Genomic DNA, 22,171 nt, shown 5'->3' with positions numbered 1-22,171 from the left:
CTGCTTCGCGTTATCAGCAGGGCACGTGAAAACCGATTTTCTCTGGTTTTCCATCGCAGCCTCTCCCCCTCCTGGTGCCCTCCGGCCCCGTGGCCTCTCCGTGTCTCACACCTCACCTAACGGGGCCAGCTCGAGGCTTTCTCCTCAACGGGTTTCCATTTTTCTCACAGAAAAAGCAAATATCTGTGGGACCGTCGTCCCCCCCCCGCGGCAGGCGCCGGCTGCCACCGAGGCGGAGGGGGGAGGCGCCGTGGCGCCCCCTGCAGCAGCGCGGCGGCGCAGGGCGCTGCGGGCGGGGGAGGCAGCGCTTCCCGCCTCGCGTCGCCTCGGCAGGGCGGCTGCGCGCTCGCCCGCGGGAGGCCGGGCGGCGGCGGCGCGCTGGCGGCGGCGGCGGCAGCGCCCTGCACCGGCCGCGGAGGCGGGTCGCGGCGGCAGCCCGGTAGGTGCCTCGGCGGGGAGCGGGCCGGGGCCGCGCTGCGCGTCGCCGCCCGGGGGGAGGCGGTAGCCGGTGCCCTCCGCCGGGGCCGGTGGCTGCTGCGCGGTGGAGGCGCGGCGGTGCGCGCCCGAGGGGCCTCACCCGCCGCCTCCGCGGCCCCGGGCCTGGCGCTGCCGGCGGCCCCTCAGCGGGCGAGGGCGCAGAGGCGGCGGGGGGAGCGCCGGAGCTCTGGGGAAGCCGAGTGACGTGCTGCCAGCGGGGCAGAAGCGGCGTCCCTGGTGCTGCGAGCTGCAGGCTGCCTGCAGAGGTGCTTTAATACACAGCGACAAGCTGTAAAAAATCCTCTAGTACTGTTGATATTTGGATTATTTTTCCAGTGTCTTAATGCAAATAAAACAGTACCGAGTTGGCAGTTTGAAGCAGTGAGCGAATGATTACACAAAAGCCAGTTGCAGTTAATTGCTCAGTGCATTTAAAGCCAACTGAAGTATGAAGGCTATTAATGGTAATAGAAGGCTGCTGTACAGTTAACTGGAACGTCACTTTTCCGTGCTTTTGTATCTGAGTGTTTTGGCTAATGCTAACGCAGTATTCATGTAATGTTATATCCTGCTTGGCAGAACAGATTTAAATCAGTGAGGTCGTTTCTGCGCTTTGCCGCGTGCAGTTGTGATAACCGGTTGTTCGGAGCTGCAGCGTGTTTCCTCGCACAGGATTTTGGGCCTCAGGCAGTTCGTGCTCTGAGCTGCCCCAGGTGAACTGTCCCACTCGGCTCCTGCGTCCGCATCGCTGTTCTCGCTGCTCTCTGGCTAACGCGGTGCCTTATCCCAGCCGCGCTGGCGGACGGGCTGGATGTGATTTGTACCACGGTGTTTGCGGCAGTGATGCAGCAACACACAGGAAGGTGCTGGAAATAATTAGGGGTTCAAGTTAAAAGATCTTTAGTTGGTAAGACCGGATTCGTAAGAGGTAGCTAGTGAGTTCAGATATTGCACTCTCTTCTTTTTTCTTTTTTTCTTTTTTTTAACCTCATGCGTTATCAGACCTACTAACTTGACTCACGATACCTGTTTCCTCACCGGTGTGTGGTGAAGCTGTTTGCTTCGCGTGGCTCGGTTGGGTGTTTTGGAAGAGCAGCAGTCCTGTAACATGCTGTAGAGCGTTAACATAGTGGTGGGGTTGTTCTGGAATACGTTACATGGCTTTGTGTTTGTAGCTTGTAAAGACGATAATGACAGCAACGCTTTGTAAGGGGAGCCTGTGTAGTTACTGGAGTGAAGTTTTACATCTGTGTTTTAAAAGGATGTTAGTCAAAAAATCCAGTTTTACGTCTGTGTTTTAAAAGGATGTTAGTCAAAAAATCCAGTTTCTCTCTTAAAACAAAGTGTTTGTTACTTCTGCAAGCATACTAGATGGCTTCAGCCAATGTGGCATTAAACCGAAAGGAATTCAGTATTTTAGCTGAGAGAAGGATTCATCCTTGCTTTGTAACTGACCCTACAAGAGAAGCTTGAACTTCTTTCCCAGGCTGGCGCCTGCTCTAGGCTTTAGCAGTGCAGAGGACAGTGTCTGAGCCCAAACAGCCGCTGCAATAGCTGGGGATGCTCCTGTCGTTCCTCTTCTGCTGGCTGGAGCAGTCCCGTCTCGTAGCTTAGGTGTTGATGCTGGGGCTGCCGTGGGGTCTTGCTGCAGGGTCCTGTCAGACCAGCAGCACTTCTGTAACAGCAGGCACCCTGTAAAAATGAGTCATGCTTTACCAGTGCTGTGGTGTGAATTTTTCCCTCTGTTTATCTGTGTTTCCGTTTGCAGTGTGTGTGACAACACTGTTTTTTCCTCACAGCTAGCCTCCCCGCGTTGGCAGTGTGGCTTTTGGACAGAATGGCAGGAGAAAGAGAAACGCTTCAGGCAGGCATCTCAAAAGCTGAAAAACTGATAGACGCTCAAGCAGATTTAACAACCGTGTTTTAAATTCTCTTCATTTTGAATCACATAGTACTAGGTTGATAAAAATGGAATAAATCTTCAAGATTGATTGGAGTAAGTAGTTAAAATTACAGGTTGTGTATGATAATCCAGGTTTGCAGGCTAGATTCAGTGGCAGTGTGATTCTCTTTGCTACTTAGCCCTAGGAAAACTTCTCTAATGGATATTAAAGTGATCAAAACAGCAGCACAGAGTAGCAGAGATTCCTAGATAGCCTGGCTTTATGCCATAATGTGAAAGCACAGAATATAAACCTTGGGATGAAGCTCGGGCTTTTTCTAGGACTTTTGGTCAAAACTTCTAAGGTTTAGAGCAGTGCTTGTGTACTTAAGTTCGGTTACTGTCCTCACATAATACGCTCCTTAAAATAGAGTTCACTTCTTAGTAAATACATTTGCAAGGACCACAAGTCCTTTTAAAGAAATATTGTTCCAAGAACAACTGAGAGGGTTTTATAAACACAGTTAACTTTAATTACTGACCGATTTGTGTGAAATAGTGACTGATTTGTGTGATGATGTACACTGCAAATCACTGATATCATGAATGTTTGCAATCATTGCTGCATAAAACCGTTTCTGTTGCTGCTTCTCCTCAGAGCTTCAGATCCTGGTCGATCTGCTGATGTGTGTTTAACTATAGCTGTAGAAATGAGTGCAGGGTAGGGCAGCTGTGGGTAGTGATACTGACCCAGTGTGGCAGTATGTCCTGGAGTTACAGTTAGTCCAGTAACTCGGAGCTTTTTACAGCTGCTGTTTGTGTGTGCCAACCCGGTAGAGGTTAACGTTGCTCTTGAATGCCAGTTAGACTCTCGTGAGGTCCTCGCAGTAAAATGACAGCGGCAACTGAGGATACGGTTCCCCTTCCAGTGATACGTTACTGCCTCTTCCCAGAAGTTGCTGCTCTCCGTGGTCTTGGCTAGAAGAGCTGGTTATGTGAATGCTCCTGAGCTGCTTCAGTGCAGAGTCAGCTGAGTTAGTTCATACCTCCTTCAGCAGTGGTTTAGTGTAGCCCAGCTGGCTCTGCTGTGTTTCTAAGCCGTGGGGGTGGTACCTCCATCAGAGAAGCAGTAACCAACACCAGAGTGTTGCTGATGAGCGCTGCCGTACATTACTGCACTGTTTCTGCAGTGACCATCTGTCAGCAGCTGTAAGTCCTGACGTAGAATTGCATTTAACTGATGCTATTTTGTGGAGAAGGATGGTTGGATATACAGAGAGCTTAAGAATAGCTTGCAGTGAAACAAAGCTGAAAACCTTGTGTCACAGTTATCTTTTTAGGCTAGCTGTATGAAAATCTCTGATTTAGCTGGTTGGGTGAGGTTACCTTAGAATTAATCAATTTACTGGACTCTTAGAAATGTCTGTTTAAAGTTGTAGGATATTGTACACCAAGTATCAGGGCCAAATTTTGAAAATGCTAACTAATCCTTTATTTTGTGGATGCATGTATTTTCAAAGCATCGAGGTAGACATCCACCTCCTCCACAGGGCTTTGATCATTCCTATGTCTCATTTTTCCAGTTTGTAAAACGGATGATACTTCTCTGGGATGTTAGAAAGAAGGTTGGTGCTTATATAACGTTGAGAACAAATTAAGTGCAATATGCTACAAGCTCAAATTGGTTTGATTTTCAGTACTACAGGACCAAAAGGATTTTGAGCTACATATCATGTGAAACAAGTCAAGATATGCAGCTTTGTGTAATTTCTGTCTTCTAATCAAAAGCAAAACAGCTGTACCTGCCTCCAATATACTCATAGCATTCAGCTAAAGAGCCAGCAAAATGCAGTATGGAAGGCTTGTCAGCAAAATTTTGTTTGAACTCAGCCAAGCCTGTGTGAAGATTTGGATGATTATTTTGCGTTGCTCTAGTCCCTCCCTGGTTTTCATGCAGCAGAGCAGTATGAATAATTAAAGCTAAAATGAGGAGAAAATTCTGGCAGCATTGAAGGGGTAATAAAAATACAACAGGAAAATGTGGAGTGACCTGGAAACTCCAAGCAGGGTACAGTCATTAAAGAATTAATTATGTGCTGTTGTACTCTCAACAGAAGAAACAACAACAGTGTATTGCAAAATGATAGTTCCACTTCAGTCCGCTTATTCTCTTTAGAGGTGGTCTAAGCTGTTTTGATGCAATTGAGTATTAAAGTTGCTGCAGAAGGTCATGAAATTTGGCAAAGGCAGGTATTATCCATGGGAGACTTCAGGAAATAACTCTAAAACCTAGAGTTATTAAAGTTAATGAGAACAAAGTGTTTCAGAAAATATGAGAAACTTCCGTGTGTAAAACCCTCCCTGTCAGCAATTAGAAAAACACGTAAATAGAGGCAGATTATTTGCGCGGGTTTCTTTGCTTCTTCCTTTGACACAGCTGGTATCAGATGAATCATGAGCCTGCTCTAGTCTGGCTGTTCCTGTCTTCCTCGGTAGCTAGAAACCAATGTAGAAGTGAACACGACAGTGAAAGTGAGCTCAGCAGGAAAAGAGCTAGGAGCTCTAAGGAAAAAGCTAACTTTAAGAAGGGTAAGTGTATCAGGAGGACAGGCTTGTCGTGTGGATAGGGAGCCTGAGGTGCAGAAGCAGCGGGAGGTGAAGGCACCACGCTGGTGAGCAGCACGGGCCCCAGCAGGTAACATCAGTTCCCCCACGCGGGCACGCGTTCCTGGCTTTCGGCTAGGCAGGGTGGGGAGCGCCAAAATGAGCCCCTGCACGGAGGGTGCAACGTTATTACTCCAGGGACAGTAACTGGGGGAGCGAGGCAGGGGCCTGCGGCACAGGGACCGGGAAAAGTGCCGAAATTAAAACCTGTCTGTGTCTGTACAGCTGGTCACGTGTGAAAGGATGAGCTGGTGCCCATCGTTTTTAGCTTGGGATTGTAGGAGTTTATTTCTGTTTGAGTTCTGCTGAGCCGTCGCGAACTGTTTCTTGGGAGGAGACTGCTGAGCACATTGCCATTATGAGCTCCCTGTGGGTGGGACTTGAGCTCTGCGAAAAATGCTTCCATGACTCACCTGGCTTTTTATATAATACGTGTCTGCTGCATCCATCAGGCTGTGTAATCAGGCTGCGCTCTGTCTGCCGTTTCCCTGGAAGTGGTATTGCTAATTTTGATGGGAGCCTTTGCAGAGCTGCTGTTCTGCTATCCATGGGGAACTCCCAGTAATATTTACTCTATCAGTAATTATATGTCAGAAGGCCTCAGTGAAGTATTTACCCGGAGTTTCACTTCCCGAGTTCAGACGTAGTTGCACAGATTTTAATAGAAACCCATGATCTGTCTGGATCAGGCTGCTGCATTTTTGCTTTCTGCCTAGGTCACTTTGGAGCTAGGACCCAGGAGAAACCAACCTATTTTGTTCTCTTAAGATTCAGGAAGCTACTAAAAAGTTGAAATTACCAATGGCAAAATCAAGCTTTCTAATCTCTTTTTTACTAAGTGCAGAAACAGAACCGTTAAGCAGAGTGGAATATTTTTTTACTTAAGCTATATGCGATGGAAATAAACCAGTTGTAATTTTAGCTAGTGTCTGACCCATGTGAAGTGGATGATGAAACGTTAGACCACGAGGATTTACTGCAAGCTGATTCTCAGCCCCAGCAATGATTGCTTGTGCTCTCCCTGCAGGATTTTATAGCTTCAAAATTCAGTATATTTCATGCTGTCTTCTGTCCCCCGACTAGTGATCTGTATTGCTGAAATCGTGCAACACATAAGAAAAAATTACCATGATTTGGCTATAGTCTTTCTGGGAGGAAATGTTCTTCTATCGTCGTAGGGAGCTGCAGAAGTTTTGGAATTGTCGTAGGGAGCTGCAGAAGTTTTGGAATTGTCGTAGGGAGCTGCAGAAGTTTTGGAAGCCAAGGGAAGATAATCACGTCACAACGGCAAACTTAAATCAATGGGAAGACATTTTAAGCCTTAAAAATGCGCTTTATTTTTTACCACATGCTGTTTGCTTTTGATTCTGTGAGCACCTGGTACTTTTCAAGTAGTTTAAAATATAACATGATCTGTTCTTGTAGGCTTCCCCAAATCAATTACTCTTTTTCCTTATCCTTCTTTCTCCACATAGTCATTTGGGAGCCCTCATTTTGGCTAAGATTGTTGCAAATGGAGAAAAAAAAATATAAAATATATTTATCCCCTTTCTTCTGTCTTTGCTCTTCATGTTTCGTGTTTTTACGCCACTTTTAAATTTTATTCCCCCTCCCCCAAACGGGGGTCTCCTCCTCTCCTGATACTGCTTATCTTGTTGTCTCCTGTCTTGCCAGCTTGTGTATTCAGGAGGTTGTCCTGCCTGTTTGCAGGCCCTTGTGCTTATCTTGACATCTGTCTGGCAAATCTTTGTTACTTTGATGCCTCATAGGTGCCACCACACCTGCCTTTCTTTGCCCCTTAGAAGTCACATTGATCACATACTTGCATAGCGTGTCTGGTGATGCCACCACAGTGTTGTAAAATACTCGACTACTACTCTTGGTTACCCTGTCTTAGTAGGCTTATACAGTCTTCAGGTTCAAGACAAGCTAATAGTTATATCCTGGTCAGTACATTTATAATCTGAGTGTCCCAGGCCTCTGTTTCGGCAACGTGATTGTCACTAGCCCACCTAGCCTGTGATTTTGCGCATACCTTAATAACCCAGGTGCTGAGGTACTTTCTGAGATAACTGAAGTGGTAAAGCTGAAGCAAAAAGTGGAGCTGTTTCACCCTGGGGTGAGCGTGCTGGGGTAGGTAGTTCCTACTTTTGTGAACAGGTAAGAGATAGTACTGTTGTTTTATCTTGGAGGGTTTGGCTTGCTGGGTTTTGTATTGCTTCGATCTTGGAAATGACTTGCCTCCCCATTTTGCTGCCAAAGCCTGCAGGTAAAAGGCCAGGAACGAGACAGTACAGTGTGTGTGTGAATCCACTTACGGTATCTCGAGCTCCGAAAAAGGTGACCCAGTGAGGGAGCACTGGGGAACGGACTGCATTAGAGCGATATGTTATTTATGACTGAAGTGCCTTTTAATGTCCAAGCACTGTGGTAAAAGGTGCAAACAAGCTAAGGGAAAGGATATCTTCCTACCAAGAGCTGAGAACAAGAATGGGAGAAATAGAGTGATCAGCCTTTCAGTTCTGGGCTGGGAAGGCACCTCATGTGATGGACTCAAGACAGTATGAGCGGTTTTGCTTTCATTACAGGGCTAATGTCTGAGATGAATGAACCACTGTCCTTTCAATGCTTAGCTTAAACTGTGACAGGACAGGGAGTTATGGGATGCTTTCTACAGATGTCTTTGGCTTTGGAGTGAGAGCTGTATTCTTCTGGAACTGAGTAATGATGCAGGTGATGGAAAATCCTTAAGAAGAGTTGTCCTGGAAAATAGAAAACCTAACCATGTAGTCCTCTCGTGAGGCAAAACTCCCTGGAGGTACTAAGACCAGTGTCACAAAACTTGCATTTCAGACCAGGAAGAAAAAACATGTGGGGGAGGAGAGAGGAGTGCTAATAAGTGTCAGCCATAGGCAGCAGGTGGTGTTTGCTGTCCCTCGGATTTTATAGTATTATTCTGTTCTGGGTTATCTTCTTTTCTGTGTCCTGTAGCAATTGTAAAGTTGGGTGCCCTCTGGAAACCCAGATCCTGCACTGAGGCATTCAAAACCACATGTACTCAGACATCCATTTTATGCAGCCATGTGCAAATGCTTGAATTTTTTTTCTTTTTTTTTTTTTTGGTGCTGGTGTGCTATAAACATTAGTTTCATGCATGCTTTTGTTATTTTAATAACAGCCCATTCTTTTTATTCTCTCTCCCACCCAGCTTCTTCTCTCCATTTGCATGCGCATTGGAATAGTGGCTGCTTTAATCATTGCAAGAGTTAAACCAACCTCCCACAAACATGGCAGATGAGGACCTTATTTTTCGTATGGAAGGGATTGATAATGCTAGATCAACTAAAGTGAACTCTGGAAGTTATCCTGATGCTGATAGTGATGATGAAGATAATTATTACATCTGTCCGATAACTGATGATCCCGTTTCTAACAAGTCTGCCAGTATCAAAGTTGACAATTACTATAGCAACTTAGCAAAAACTGACCAGTACAGTTCAAGCTCTTCGCCTAGCAACTCATTCCACTTTAAGGTAAGCATTGACTCCAGCCTTAAATAAGGTTCTGATTTTACTTAGTTGGCATGAGAGATAAGGATAAAGATTTTCTAACTGCTTCATTTCTTGTGACTAATACGTTTATTGAGAACATCCAGCTGTTATTTTTCTAGACCCGCAGTTAATTCCATTAAGCCAATAGTTCGACCCTGACACTGAATTACTTAGGGTCACTTTTAGTTCAGCAGAATTCAGGATGATAAGTAATGCATTGATTGGGAATTTTTAGAGATGGTACTTGCTGTAAGCTAATTTGGTGCCCAGCAGAAAATATTTTCCCATAGATTGTGCCAGGCAAAGTAACAGTCCAGTTTTCTTTTTTTATTTGAACACAGCTAATGTTATTTTTGTAAAATAACCTAAAAACCCATCGTTAAGAGATTGGATATGCTTCCTAAGGAGCTTTTAACATACTGACTGTAGCGCTTGGGCATGAAGTGTCACACTAGCAGAAGCTTCTGACAGGGTATTCAAGCTGCCCAGCATTTTTAAAATGAAGGGCAATCACAGCATCGCAGAGAGATCAGAGGAGTGCGGTTGGTGCTTCCTTGGCAGTATGTTCTGTCCCACTCTGCTCCCTTTGCACAGATCGGGCCAGGCAAAGGGAAGAGAACCCACAGGAGCTGGTGCCTCAAGAACACAAGTGACCTCCTCTCTGTAGGTTAGATATTCCAAATGCGCACCGTTCATGCTAATGTGGCATGTCTCTTGGATTTTGTCTACACTAGGATTTGATGTGTTTTATTAACATACCTTTAATAGATGCTCTAAAATCTTAGTTATGCCTAATACATGCTTTATTCCTGGAGATTTACCTTAGGGTTTTTTTAGTCAGTTAACATATAAATATAATAACACATTCCAAGTAAAACCATCTTGTCTGTAATAAGATTTTTACATAGGATAGTTAATAAAAATATTAAAAGATACATATTCCTAAGGAAGGTGAGGAGTATAAGTTTAGTATAGGTATGAGGACAGATTTTAATGTATGCTATGCTAAGCGAGTCAAGACCTAATAGAGAGCTTAGTATGTGCTAAAATGTATACACCAAATTAAAGACTGAACATCTGCCTGTAGGTTTGCAGGATATATGGGAGTTTGAGTCATGTGGCCTGAGATAAATCTGACAAGGACTTAAGAAACTGTGGTTATTTCCTCCTTCCTTAGCTATCTTGCTGCTTTGGGTGGAAGTTTGAAGTCCTGCAGGGGTAGTAGAATATAATCTGTGCCTATGCTTTCGCCATCACGATCTCTAGTCTGGCATCTTAGCTCATATCACAGGCAAAATGTATTGGGTTTGGATGTGGAGCAGAGAGGTCTCCATCTGTATTTCAAGCTGCAGAAATAGTGACTTCCAACACTGGGTGAAGCAGACAGCTGGGACTGGTAACAGCTTAAACCACCACAACCTGGTCAAATGAGAGTCTGCTTATCAGACCTCAAAGCTAATGGCAGTCTAGGCCACTGATAGTGACATGCAAAGACAGAAGAATTGGTATTGACTCTCTGCCTTTAAACAGATCTCAGCAATGTTTGATTAGCTAATTAATAGGCAAGACCCTTTTAACTAATATTTGCCAATATAAAAAATTGCCAACTTACCTGAATAGGTTTGTTCACAGATATTCTAAGAATGAACTTAAATTAGCAATATAAATTGAAAAATGGCTTTTAAGTGGGGAAGACACTTTTTTATTATTAACGAAGAGAAAGAAAGCTTTTTCAGTCATTTGTCTTATCGTGTATTTTCCTACTTTTGTGTTTCTCATGTATCCTTCAGAATGACACACAGGATTGCTCTAAGCATGGCTCTGTGGTTGACCATAGTCGGGTAGGTTAAAACAAAATATGAACGTCGTATATGATAGAGATTTAAAGATTCCCCCCCCCCCCCCTTTTTTTGATTTTCCCTTTTATGGTGGTTTTGTTCATTATTTCCCTGTCTGGGAGAACTGCTTGCCTCAGCCCATATAAGTCATCAAATCAGAATTTTAAAAGATGACTGTTAAAAGAAATGAAATACTACCTATTTTTTGTTGTCTGCCTTGAAATGTCATTTCGTTTTAGAGCACATATCTGTAGTTATTTCTTCACATTATTTGCTACTGTGGGCAAGAACAGAAGGGATGCAGGACATCTCCTTGGTTATATGGCATCCGTATGCCTACAGCAGGAGAAACAGCATTAGTGCAATTTTCGTGAAGTCCAACTTTCTGTTGTTCTGAGAATCAGAGTACAGCTTTTGTACAAAGCACCTCACAGGATCGAGCACAAGGAACTAATTCATTTAAATCGTTAGCTCTCATGGACCCCGATCACCTTTTGGAGGGGGACCATACTCAAGGGTGACTTGACATAGATAACTGACCTAATTCCTGCAAACTGCCATTGTGCTTGTTTCTGTCCCTCCATATTCCTTTCATGTATATTCAAGTACGGAGGTTCCCATGTTCATATGAAATGTGAATGTGATCAGGGGCAACTTCATCTTGATACGAAACATGCACCGAACTTTTCTCATTATGTGTTTTTATACTTGTTTTATTTATTTATTGTTTCTTTTCGTTTCATGGTTTTATTGTCAGAAACATTTAAGTTGTTTGCCAGGTGTACTGATTCACTGTTGAAATTCAAAGAAATATGACAGATATAAAAGATCATCATCTTCCAAAGCTTCCTTGATATCATGACTAACAATTTATACTGTACTTTTTTTTTTTTAGTTTTGACTGAGATTTAAATTCTAAAAAAAAATGTAATATTTTAAAAGCTACTGTTTCTGTGTCCTGTCACAGAGGCAGTAACAAAGTCTCAGAGAGATCAGTATTTTCCTTCAGGGCAGCAGTGCTGGGTGCCTCAGGGTGCAAAGTGGTCTTTTCTCCTGTTCACCTTGCAGAAGGCATTTGGCACATCATAGGATCGTATTTCAAATTCCTTTGGAGCAGCACAATGTAAAAAGAGGGGCATTGAAATGTTAAAAGAAGAGCATCTGTGTTGGCTTGTAGAGACAGGCTATTCAAATTCCAGCAAACTCATTTTTGTTTTTGCTGTTAACTTGATGAAGATTGAAATAGCTACACGTCTGGAATTGTTACAGTAATTCATTTTCAGAGCATGGTGATTTCTTCTTTCTTATCTTATGCTGAATGCAATTTGGGGGCATGGGGTATTGCAAAATTTTTTCCTCCTTCATATTGCTCTATCACTAATTGTTTTTTCTCCGCACTTACAACACCAGCATATGCTAGGTTAGTTACAACAACCTAAAAATCAAAATGGTAAAAGCTAATTATTTTAAAATGTCATCTAGGCATGACTGATTACTATGTGCAGCATGTATTAGAGATATTTGCAAATTATAGCTTTTTTTTGCAAATTGTGCTTACCTCCTATGTATGTGCTAGATCAGATTCTGTTCTCAGTAACTTTATGGTGGTGCATATTAGATCAAACCTAATGCTTTGTATTTCTGAATTGTGTTTCATTATACTTGAAACTACCAAATGTCAGAGTGGTATTCTGTGCCAGATACAGAAAGGAGGAAAGAACATTTTGGAGGAAGATCGCCCGGTCCTGCTCCTCGCTTGGTCCCTGCTCTGAACAGTATTTTGGGGACTTGCATAGTTGCACATCTTTGTAACCTAGGGATTCAGGTGTACTCTAGAAAATGCCGTTTCTGTGGATTGCTGCTGATTGTAAATAACCTTTTGTACTTTCTTCAGGAAGCCTGGAAACATGCTATTCAGAAAGCTAAACACATGCCCGATCCCTGGGCAGAGTTTCATCTCGAGGACATTGAGACAGAATACGCCACTCGTTACAGGTCTGTAAGTCTTACTTTTAATGCTGACGTTAAAGGGGTTCTGCTGGCTTATGTTGAAGGGCTGTGTTCATGTGGTACAAATTACCTGTCTGAAGAACTGTCCAACATGCCCAAAAATGAGTGTGCCTTAACTGAATTTCCCAGGAATACACAAATGCTGCACATGGTCAAAAAATAAACATTCCAGCCAACCAGTGTCCCATTCTTCCCATCTCTCCCACTTAAGTAGTATGTAAAAGTTTTATCATCCAGAGACACAGACAGGAAATAAGTCTGAAAAGTATTTTCTGGTTGATTTATTAATTCTCTAAACTTAATCTAATAAGGAAATGAATCCCAATAAATAGGCAATGTTTACAGTTTAAAGGTTTAAAAAAAGAAAAAGAAAAGCAACATAGCACTCTGTGCTTTTCCCAAAATAGCAATTTTATTGTTGCCTGTGCATGCAGTGTTGCTGCGTGTGGCTGGAATTTAAGTCCTTAAAAAGCCCAGAATAGCTCAGCACAGTGTACGTGCTGAAACTGAGTCTGACCCTTAAAGTATTCTCAGTGCTTTGAGCACTGGCTTTGCCAGAAAGGTTACCCTAGTGACACAGGTTTGTTGGTGGAAGGAGTAGGAGTTAGGGGCTAGTTAGTTACCCCTTAGCATCAGTATTTGGGGAGACCTCCCTTCCCCTCGCATGGCACCATCGCACAGCATTCTTCCTTCCCACAGACTGCGTCTGCCCTGGTCAGCTGCACAATCCTGCAATAGTTTGCATATTTTGAAGTATAAGAAAGCGATAATACTGCTTTAGGACTACTCAAATACGTCATTGAGAGATGGATCTGATTCCCCCCCCACACACACACCTCTTTTTTTGCCTGCTGCAAACTGGGGAAATGAAAAATATCTAAGGGGGTATCCATGATATTTGCAAGGATGAAGTACCCAGAGCAAGCTGGGCGGATCAGGCTGGAAACAGTCATGTATTGCTGGCTCAGCCACTGCGCTTCTCACTTTGGTGGTGAGTTAAGGGAGTGGGAAGAAACCGCAGCCGTACTCTTCGTGTTACCGTAGGGACATGCAGAGACTTGTTCTTCTCTTGATGCAATGTGGGCAGTTCTTGGCCCCCTTGCTTCTCACAGCCGCAGCCGGTGTTGCATTCTGCTCACATCCCAGCCTGTGGCAGCTCCCAAGCCAGACCTAGGATTATATGAGATAAAGAAGTATAGGCATTGGGGATGGGAGGATTTGGGTTCCCTCTGCGTTTTTTGTAAGAGGCACAAATCCCAATTTTGCAGATACAACGCAGTTACTGGGGACTGGGTTGAAGATGAAGTCCTCATCAAGATGGCTGCACAAGTAAGATCACGTTGTCTTTCATGTGTATTAGCAGTCAAATCTATTAGATTCTTCCTGTTACTGAATAGTTCCTGCAAGATGCCTTCATCTTTTAAGAGCTTTGAAGTGTCAGCATCTTTTTTTTTCCCTACCTCTTGTCTTATCTTTCTCTGCTCATCCATTACGTTCTGGTGTCCCAGCAGCGTTTTCTCCCCAGAATAAAGTAGAACATGGAGTCAGCCCTCCCCCATCAGTGACATAAGGTACTCTTTCCTTTCCCAGAGCAGCCCTCCCATTTCAGCCCTTCCGTCTGCTGCTGGCAGTGCTCTGAGCCTCCTCTCCCTGCCTGGCAGTGGGCCTACTCTGTTCTCTCTGATAACAATTTCTGCTCCTAGGATGAAAACAGACTGCATTTTCTGCATGTGAGAGTGGAAACTATTGCCACTTCCCAGTTGCATCTTGGGGTTGGTGGTGTGTTGGAATCATCTTGTTCTGTGCTACCGTGTATCTGACGTCTAGGGAGGTGTTGCTCTGTATGGCACATCTTGTGTGGAAGCCTAAATGAGGGCTTGAGGTCTGTGAAGCCAGCTCTTCTAGGCAGTCTCAAAAGACCTGACTGCAAACTGGAGACAGATTTTAAATGGCATCTTTTACAGATGTATCACATCTGCTCCGTGGGATATTGAGGAAGAAGGTTTGTTCCAAATGTCTTTTTGCCAAATTCCGATGTTACGCTGCCTGTGGGCTGTCGCTTTCCTTTGAGGAGACAGATACTGTACAAACGCTTGTTTGAAAAGTGCTTTCTCCAAGCTAGAAAGGGGGAGGGCATGATCGTGTCTCTTACTGGTTAGAAATTAACTTCATGGAAGTGACAATGCTGTTTTTTTTTTCTTTCCCTAGCCCTTTGGCCGTGGAGCGATGCGGGAATGTTTTAGAACGTAAGTATATGCTGGCTGTTGGCCTCCATGCAGGATTTTGTTCTGCGTGATGAGTGCAATTTCTCTTAAATGTGAGAACTGTGTAAAGTACAGGTCCCCATTTAGCGCTCTGCTGTGCATTTCTACAAGGCATAGCTGAGGGCTTTATTCCTTTTTGTGTAACTCCAGCCACAACACTGGGAACAAGGTTCAGAAGGCAGAACATTGTGCCTCCTCTTAGAGGGAACACAAGTAGGTGTGATGAGAGAGGGAGGTGAGTTCTGCACTCAGCCACATTCAGGAAAGAAAGCTGTTCTCCTAGAGTTTATTTTGAGTCACATGTACCACAGTAACCATATTCTAAGTAAAGTGGAGCTTGAAGATTAACAACTATTCTTTCCAGAAGGGTAAAGTATAGAGGAAGGGAAAGGAGGAACTTTCCTTTGCACAGAGTGTTAGTGAGTATGATTGTGGGCATTAGCATCTAGCTATAGATGAGTTCCTGCTAGAAGACTGCCCCACCCTTTGCAGGCTCTGGAAATGAATGCTTCCTGGAAAAAGTACGTGTGCGTGTTTAAGGCACTCCCACTTCTTTCCAGCTGCAGGATCTAGAGGAATTACATGTCACATCTGGTTTCATTTGTGGGAAGAGAAACTCCTGAATGACAGAAACATGGTGTTTTGAGCTTCTAGAAAAAAAGGGGCAAAGTAACCCCTCATTCTTCCAGTTCTGCAGTTTCAATATCACTTCATGCTGATGGCTCTGTTCTTGCAAAGCCAGGTACAGCAGTGAGCGAAGCCTGGGAAGTAATAAGCCCCATTTTGGGGACATTGCTTTCAGTTCTTGTTTCTGAGTGACCGAATTCCTCCTTACAGAATATCTTGAGTAGTGACACAAACAGAAATTTCTTTGCAGCTTTACCTTAACCTCCTGTTTGTGAGAAAGTGCAGCTTGTGCGTAAGCTTCCCTCCTCCTTGATTTTTCCATAGCTCACAGTGGTGCACTGCTACCTCTCATCTAGAGCCCTCTGTATTTTTACAGCTCTGCAAGTCTCTGTCATTACAGTGACAGCATTGGCTGCACTTCACTTGATGAGCCATGGAGAGTGTTGGCTTTAGAAATGCATATGAGCTGGCTTATTTTGTGCAGAAAATTTTGTTTCTTCAGAGAATTGGACAGGTCTCAAATTTCAGCAAAAAACAAACAAACAAAACAAAAATGCAACACTTTCTTCCTCTCCTCTGTGTCGTATGTAAATGGATGCAACTCCTCTAGGAAAGAAGACTGATTGCTTTGAAATTTGTGGTAAAAATGTGGGTTTTTTCCCCATTTGATTTGAACATTGGCATCTTCTGCAGCTGCTGGGTGCTTGCTTAATTCATTTGTTGGCACCCAGCAGATCCTCTGTAGCTAAATCTTTTTCTTCACTCTTGAGGCATCTGTGGTTTAAAAATTTGCCCATCAACAAAAGGTAAAAAATAAAAATTAAAAATCAAAAACTACATCAAAGAAATAATTCTAGGCTGCAGTTTTCCTTCTGGGAACATTGGGGATACTGAGTAGCCACCCGTGTGTGTTGAGAAAGCAGCAGTTTGCTCTCATCGTAGGAGAAGGCTACGACTGTCTCCTCTCAGTTTGTGTTTGAAAGGCCGCTCGCTCCCTGTGGTTTTCTGCCAACAATAATTGTTGACTTTAGAATAAGGGGCTGAGACAGCACCAGCCTTTCGTGCTCTGGGTTGGAGGGGCAGGGAGTGAGGAAAGGAGAAGGTCAGAGTGCAGATAGGAAGTCACACAGGCATTTTGGCAAGCCCCAGCCATTCGTATGGGACGTTCCTCCTGCCCCTCCCCACCCACCCCAGCTGTGCTTTGTTTCTCAGCTGGAATATCTGTCTGCATAAATGGCATAGGATCAGCTCCTCACTGGGGATAATGCTGATCTCATGGCCTGGCTCTTTCCATGGAGGCAAAGAAATGGGGAAGATTGAATTTAAATGCTCAGTTTTCCTTTCATCAACAATTTTATTTGTCTTTCAGGAAAAAGCTGTCCAACTTCTTACACACGCAGAACTGGAAAGGTGCCTATAACTATGTTGCCAAGCAATACATAGAGAGTGTAGGCAGGGAGGTGTATTTTGAGGATGTCCGACTTCAGATGGAAGCAAAACTGTGGGGAGAAGAGTACAACCGGCACAAGCCACCAAAACAGGTACTTTCAAATGTCTTGCTAAGCAAAAAATCAGTCTTGCTCTTCTAATAGATAAGCTTTCAGATGAATTTAGAGGGGATTAGCTGTTCAAATTCCATTAAAGTTAATTGCTCAGATAAATTCTGCCCTACTGTGTTTTCAATTAAACGGCAGTTGATTTTTAATGAAGTAAATGCAGAAATTGCTTTTCTCATCCAAAGTCACGGGCTGCGTGTTTGTGAATGTTTGACTGTTCTCAGCTGTTGACTCGAGACCAGAACAAAACAGTGTTTGCTCTTTCAGACATTTGCCCAGCTGCTTTTCAGATAACCAGTAGTGTCACAGAATTTATTGCCAGCAGCAGTCTGAGCAATCACTTAACTCTTAGTGCTCCTGGAAAGTTAGATGCCCAAGTCTTGTAAAGGTATCTAGGCTGGCACTGATTTCAAGGAGAGCTGAGAACCTGCATGACTTTATAAAGCTGTCCTATGCTGTCTGAATGCAGATTTCTGAAGAGTGGCCAAGAACTTTGCAAAAAATGAAGATGGTATGGCTTTGTTTCTTTTAGATGTCTCAGTGGAAATACTAGTGCACTGTTTAAAGTACAAAGCATTCAGGAAGATATATGAAAACTCGCAGGCTCAGGGTAGCAAGAGAAGTTCCTGCTCTCTGTGCAGGAGGTATGCATAAGCAGACAGGACTGAGGAAGAAATGGTTCCACTGCTTTTCTAACTGCATTTTTGGGGCCCATGCTAAGCGTTCTGTATAATCTAGTGAATGTGGCTAGCATAGCTCTGCACTTCTTCATGATTATGAGTTGGATAACTGTTGGTCAAAGCAGATCATTGTGTCCTGGACAAAAGCACCTCCAGCAGCAATCAGCTTGTCAAAGGATAAGAATTAAAATGCAGGGATGAAGGACTGCAGCTGTCACTCATTCTCACCAAATAGCTGTTCCTCTTCATTTACCGTGTCCACAATATGTATTAATGTAGCCATCAGAGCTCTTTAATCTGCTGCTTGTACTGACTGCCTGATATAATTGTGGCTTCAAATGAGTGGAAGAGCAGGCAGGTAGGAAAGGTAACGCATTTGCACTGTGGGGACTAGGGTTCTGCTTTTGGCTCTGCCACAGACTGTGTCTCGTGTGACAAGATGCTTGGGTCAAAAAGTATGTCCTGATGTGGGGGCCTTAAAAACTTAATAGCCAAAACTAGTGAATGTTTTTGAATATGTGGACTATGTGCATTGTCTTACTTCTGAGGGTAACCCTCAGGTGTAGTAGTTAATAACTACCTGCCTCACAGCAACAAGGTGAGGTATAGGGTGAAATGCGCACAGAGGAATGTAGAGAAGTTTTATATGCCATGGGAAAGACGTAAACAAAGTGAGGGTTGTGATTCTCTTTAGGATTATGTCCAGGGCAGAGGGAGGAGATGAGGCAGGATGCAAAATACCTGAATGGTAGAAGATCTTCACTCCTCTGAAGAGCTGTTTCTACAAGTTGTACAGTAATTACTGCATGTTCTGCTCTCTGGGTATAGGCTATTTGCCTATATGCCTTATATGCCTCTTAAAGTACCCACAAAAATGAAATAGAAAACCAGCATTTACGAAGAATTTTGCAGACGCATGTGTCACAGAAGTGAGTTTCTGTGACTGCTTTTGAAGTTACTCTCTTGAATTTATGGAATTCCCCCAATAACCTGGGAAGCAGATGATTTCTCCCATCCCTTTGTTAAACAGATCTCTGCAATTGTTCAACTCCTTTTGTTAGCAAAGTTTTCACAGCTGGAGATTTCACACATGCTTCGATGTGCAGTATTTTGTTAGTCACTGTTTACCTTCTTTCCTTTCCCAGGTAGATATAGTACAGATCTGCATTATCGAAATGAAGAACAGACCTGGAAAGCCTCTGTTTCATCTGGAACATTACATAGAGGGCAAATACATCAAATACAACTCAAATTCTGGATTTGTGCGAGATGACAACATTCGTCTTACTCCGCAAGTGAGGCTTTGTTTGATGTTTTCCATAGTGTCTGCTGCAGGGAATTTCTTGGCTGTGCCCAGAGGTCTTGTGTTGCTGCCAAGAAAGGAAACTGCAGGCTTTCCAGTACAACACCAGATTAATTTCTCTTTTTGTAGTATGTGCCCTCCTTATTTGAGGCCTGCTCTTTCAAGCACTACTTTATTGCATTTTAGTGTCTGTTGATTTTAGTTAAGTTGAATGTGCTTAATGCTCTTTAGAAACCGTTAGCCCTTTCACACTAGTTATAATTGCAGACATCAAAACTTTTCAACATCACTTCAAATTAAAGGGAGGGAGAGAGTTCTTACGTATTAAGTACTAAGTAGTCTTCTCTTACCTCAGTGTAATATGGAAGAGGAGGGGAGCAGATCTGCACCTTGTGTAAATAGGTGTGTACCTCATTTGCATCTAAGGATCTAGTTCTTCAGATAGAGTGTTTGAATAGGTGAATCTGAGACTGATTATAGAAATAACACTGCAGACTTCAAGTGACTGGGAATTCTTGAATCTCACAGAAGAACTTTTAAAATACTGGACAAAAATGCGAAGCAGTCAGCATACCAAAGGAACTGGTTTTGCTGGGGGTTTTTTGTTTGTTTTAATTTTTTTTCTATTTTTAAAGTATTTGTCATGCTGCTTAATATAAGCAGAAGATTCATGTTCTGGGCTGTCTTTTGTAGGCTGAATCAGTGCTATGCTTTCACAGGTTGGGAACAAAATGTTCTGTGAGATTTGCTGCAGTTACAATGTTTGTCTATCACCACCAGTCACCTCCCCCAGGCCTGGCAGTGCTTTTCTGGAGGCCTTCCCAGAAGATTCCTAATGTCTCAGCTTTATGCCAAAGAAGTGTTCTTTTTTTTCTTTTAAATATACCCGACGTTCTTGAAATGCGGCATTTAAAGAATACAAACGAACTTTTCAGTATCCCATGCATGAATGTAAAGCCAGATCAGCCGCGCAGGGAGACCTCCCCGAGGGCATACTAAGGGAAGGAGAATTCTGGGGGATGCTCACATTTTCCTTTTGCAAAATCTGGCAGAGCTTTACCCATCCGCGGGAGGAGACAGCGTGCCAGAGCTACTGAGCTTGGAGACCCGCAGGCACAGCCGGGACATTCATGCAGAAGTGATTCTGCGCTGGCTCCTGAGCCTGCTGCTGTTCTCCCTCCAGTTATGCTCTGCCCAGAAGCTCCCCACTTGTTAAGGTGAAGGCTGCAGAGGAAAAAGAATCCCCAGCAGAGGAAGGAGGAATGAATGAAGTAATCTCCTCTGCACAGCATGTCCCTATTGCTGCTCTTCCGCCAACCTCTCCCAGTCCCGCTCTGAGTTGGGGGCAGGCTGGAGGAGCAGTGCCATAGAGGCAAGATATTCCTTTCCATTTGGGAGATCTGTGTTCAAAGTTTCCTTCCCCATTTGGAGCTGGGGAGCAATTACTCCTCCATCAGCAAATACTTAGCATTGAATTTAGTCACTTCAGGGGACACTAGACCTTCTGATGCAGTGTACAGGGCAATATTCAGTGAAACAATTTGTCAGGAACTCTGCACTTCTGTTATGCCCTGAAGGTTAAAATTAAGGGTCAGGTCCTACCTGTTTGACTCACGTGAGCCAATCAACCAGAATTTATTCCAAAGCATGATTTCTGTGTGATTCTGGCTGTACATCATCTAGTCTAGGGCTAAAAATCTACTACGTCCTTTTGGCCTCTCATTGCTTTCATCATGCTGTTTGTACTGGTTCTGTTTCACCAGTAGAGTTATCCAATTTCTCTGCCCGTTTATAAGTGGTGAGTAAGTGTCACTGTTTTCAGGACATAGAGTTTTCTTAGACATCTATGGTTCCTTGCAGGCCTTTAGTCACTTCACCTTTGAGCGCTCAGGACACCAACTGATTGTTGTTGACATCCAGGGAGTCGGAGATTTATATACAGACCCTCAGATCCATACGGAGAGTGGTGTGGACTTTGGAGATGGCAACCTAGGTAAAATCAATTATTCTGCTTCACATTCTAATGGATGCTCATTTTCTCATTCCAGCTGTCTGTTAAGTAGCAGTTACATGGCAGCTCTCCTGCGCTGGCATATTTAAAATGGGAGATGGCCTTGGCTCTTGTCTGTGGGCCTCCTCTTAGACCAGCCAAGTAATGAAATTAGGTAGCTTCCTACAGTGTGAGAGCAGTAATCTTGGCCTTTAAATTCCTTGGCAAGTCACAGGAATGGATCCAGCTGAGTGTAGAGAGATAAGCCTTGCATGCTTTTAAAGCTCCAAGTGTCCATACATGAAGTCGTTCATAAGGGACTGCAAGTTTTGTAAGTGGGATGGAAGTCAGGCATGTGTTTCTCAATGCTGAAGCCAGTTTCATGAATTATTATATGCTGTGCACACAGTTTTTGAGATTTTTGCAGACTTTGAGGAAATGAGAGTGTGAAGAGCAGGTCCTAAAACAGCTGTGTTGAGCTGTGCGCACTAGGAAGCACTTTCTGTTCTTTCATTCTCTTTGGCTTCTTAGAATTATAATGGTTAATCTTGTCTTTAAATTCACAAAGCATTTTAAAATACCTCAATTTCTTTTAAGAAAATGTGTTGGGACTTTTAGCTTCTCATAAGTAAACCATCATATAAACTTTGAGTAAAACCTTTCTTCATTGTTGTTTTCGTTTGTTTGTTTTTTCCCCAATGCCATAGGTGTTCGAGGTATGGCCTTGTTCTTTCATTCTCATTCCTGCAACAAGATTTGCAAAAGTATGGGACTTGCACCATTTGATCTTTCCTCCAAAGAGAGAGATGCCTTGGATTATAATAACAAATTGCTTGTAAGTGCTTGATTGAAAAAGTATAATTAAGCAATAAAGTTGGTTTACTCTAACTTTAAAAGCTCTGTAAATAAACTCAAATATGGTATTTACATGGCAGATAAAACCACCTTAATAACAAATGTTGCCGTTTAGAATAAAGCAATCTAAAACTGAATTATCCATTCTTGGCTCTGAATTCATGATGTTGCTTTAATGAATGCGAACCTTGTAGCATGTATGTATATTTAGGATCAAGTAGATCTTTGAATGCTGAAATCATTAGTTTGAAGGTCACAAAATAAGTAATTTGGGGAGGAAAAAGAATCAAACTGCTTATCTTCAACTGATCTCCACTTCAACTGATATTGGTGGGACTATGACTGCAGAATTCAGTGTAGTCTTTGAAAGAAACTTAGTCCCTCTAAACAGAAATCCCACTGACTGTATTAATGCCAAGATTTCATATTTTTTGCAGGTGTATGCTTTTTTTAAAAGCAAATAAATACGCATAC

At 43.3% G+C, this 22,171-nt stretch overlaps 1 protein-coding gene across 3 annotated transcripts in view; it reads left to right on the top strand.

The window, feature by feature from the left end:
- Positions 1–247: 247 nt before the first annotated feature.
- EEF2K (eukaryotic elongation factor 2 kinase) overlaps positions 248–22,171 on the top strand; it is a 32,720-nt gene continuing 10,796 nt past the window's right edge. The window contains exons 1-10 of one of the 3 annotated variants that reach the window (XM_064520267.1): positions 248–439; positions 8,232–8,556; positions 10,365–10,415; positions 12,307–12,407; positions 13,691–13,751; positions 14,631–14,668; positions 16,683–16,854; positions 18,695–18,844; positions 20,713–20,845; positions 21,550–21,677. In XM_064520267.1, the coding sequence (XP_064376337.1) occupies positions 8,311–8,556; positions 10,365–10,415; positions 12,307–12,407; positions 13,691–13,751; positions 14,631–14,668; positions 16,683–16,854; positions 18,695–18,844; positions 20,713–20,845; positions 21,550–21,677 (1,080 nt within the window). In that variant the 5' untranslated portion in view covers positions 248–439; positions 8,232–8,310. Of the gene's footprint in view, positions 440–3,483; positions 3,569–8,231; positions 8,557–10,364; positions 10,416–12,306; positions 12,408–13,690; positions 13,752–14,630; positions 14,669–16,682; positions 16,855–18,694; positions 18,845–20,712; positions 20,846–21,549; positions 21,678–22,171 lie in introns of those variants that run through there. The other 2 variants (XM_064520268.1, XM_064520269.1) reach the window with 2 other exon arrangements.

This window comes from Dromaius novaehollandiae, chromosome 14 (genome assembly GCF_036370855.1).
Source record: "Dromaius novaehollandiae isolate bDroNov1 chromosome 14, bDroNov1.hap1, whole genome shotgun sequence".
NCBI classification, from domain to species: domain Eukaryota; kingdom Metazoa; phylum Chordata; class Aves; order Casuariiformes; family Dromaiidae; genus Dromaius; species Dromaius novaehollandiae.
This window is presented reverse-complemented; position numbering and strand designations above follow the sequence as displayed.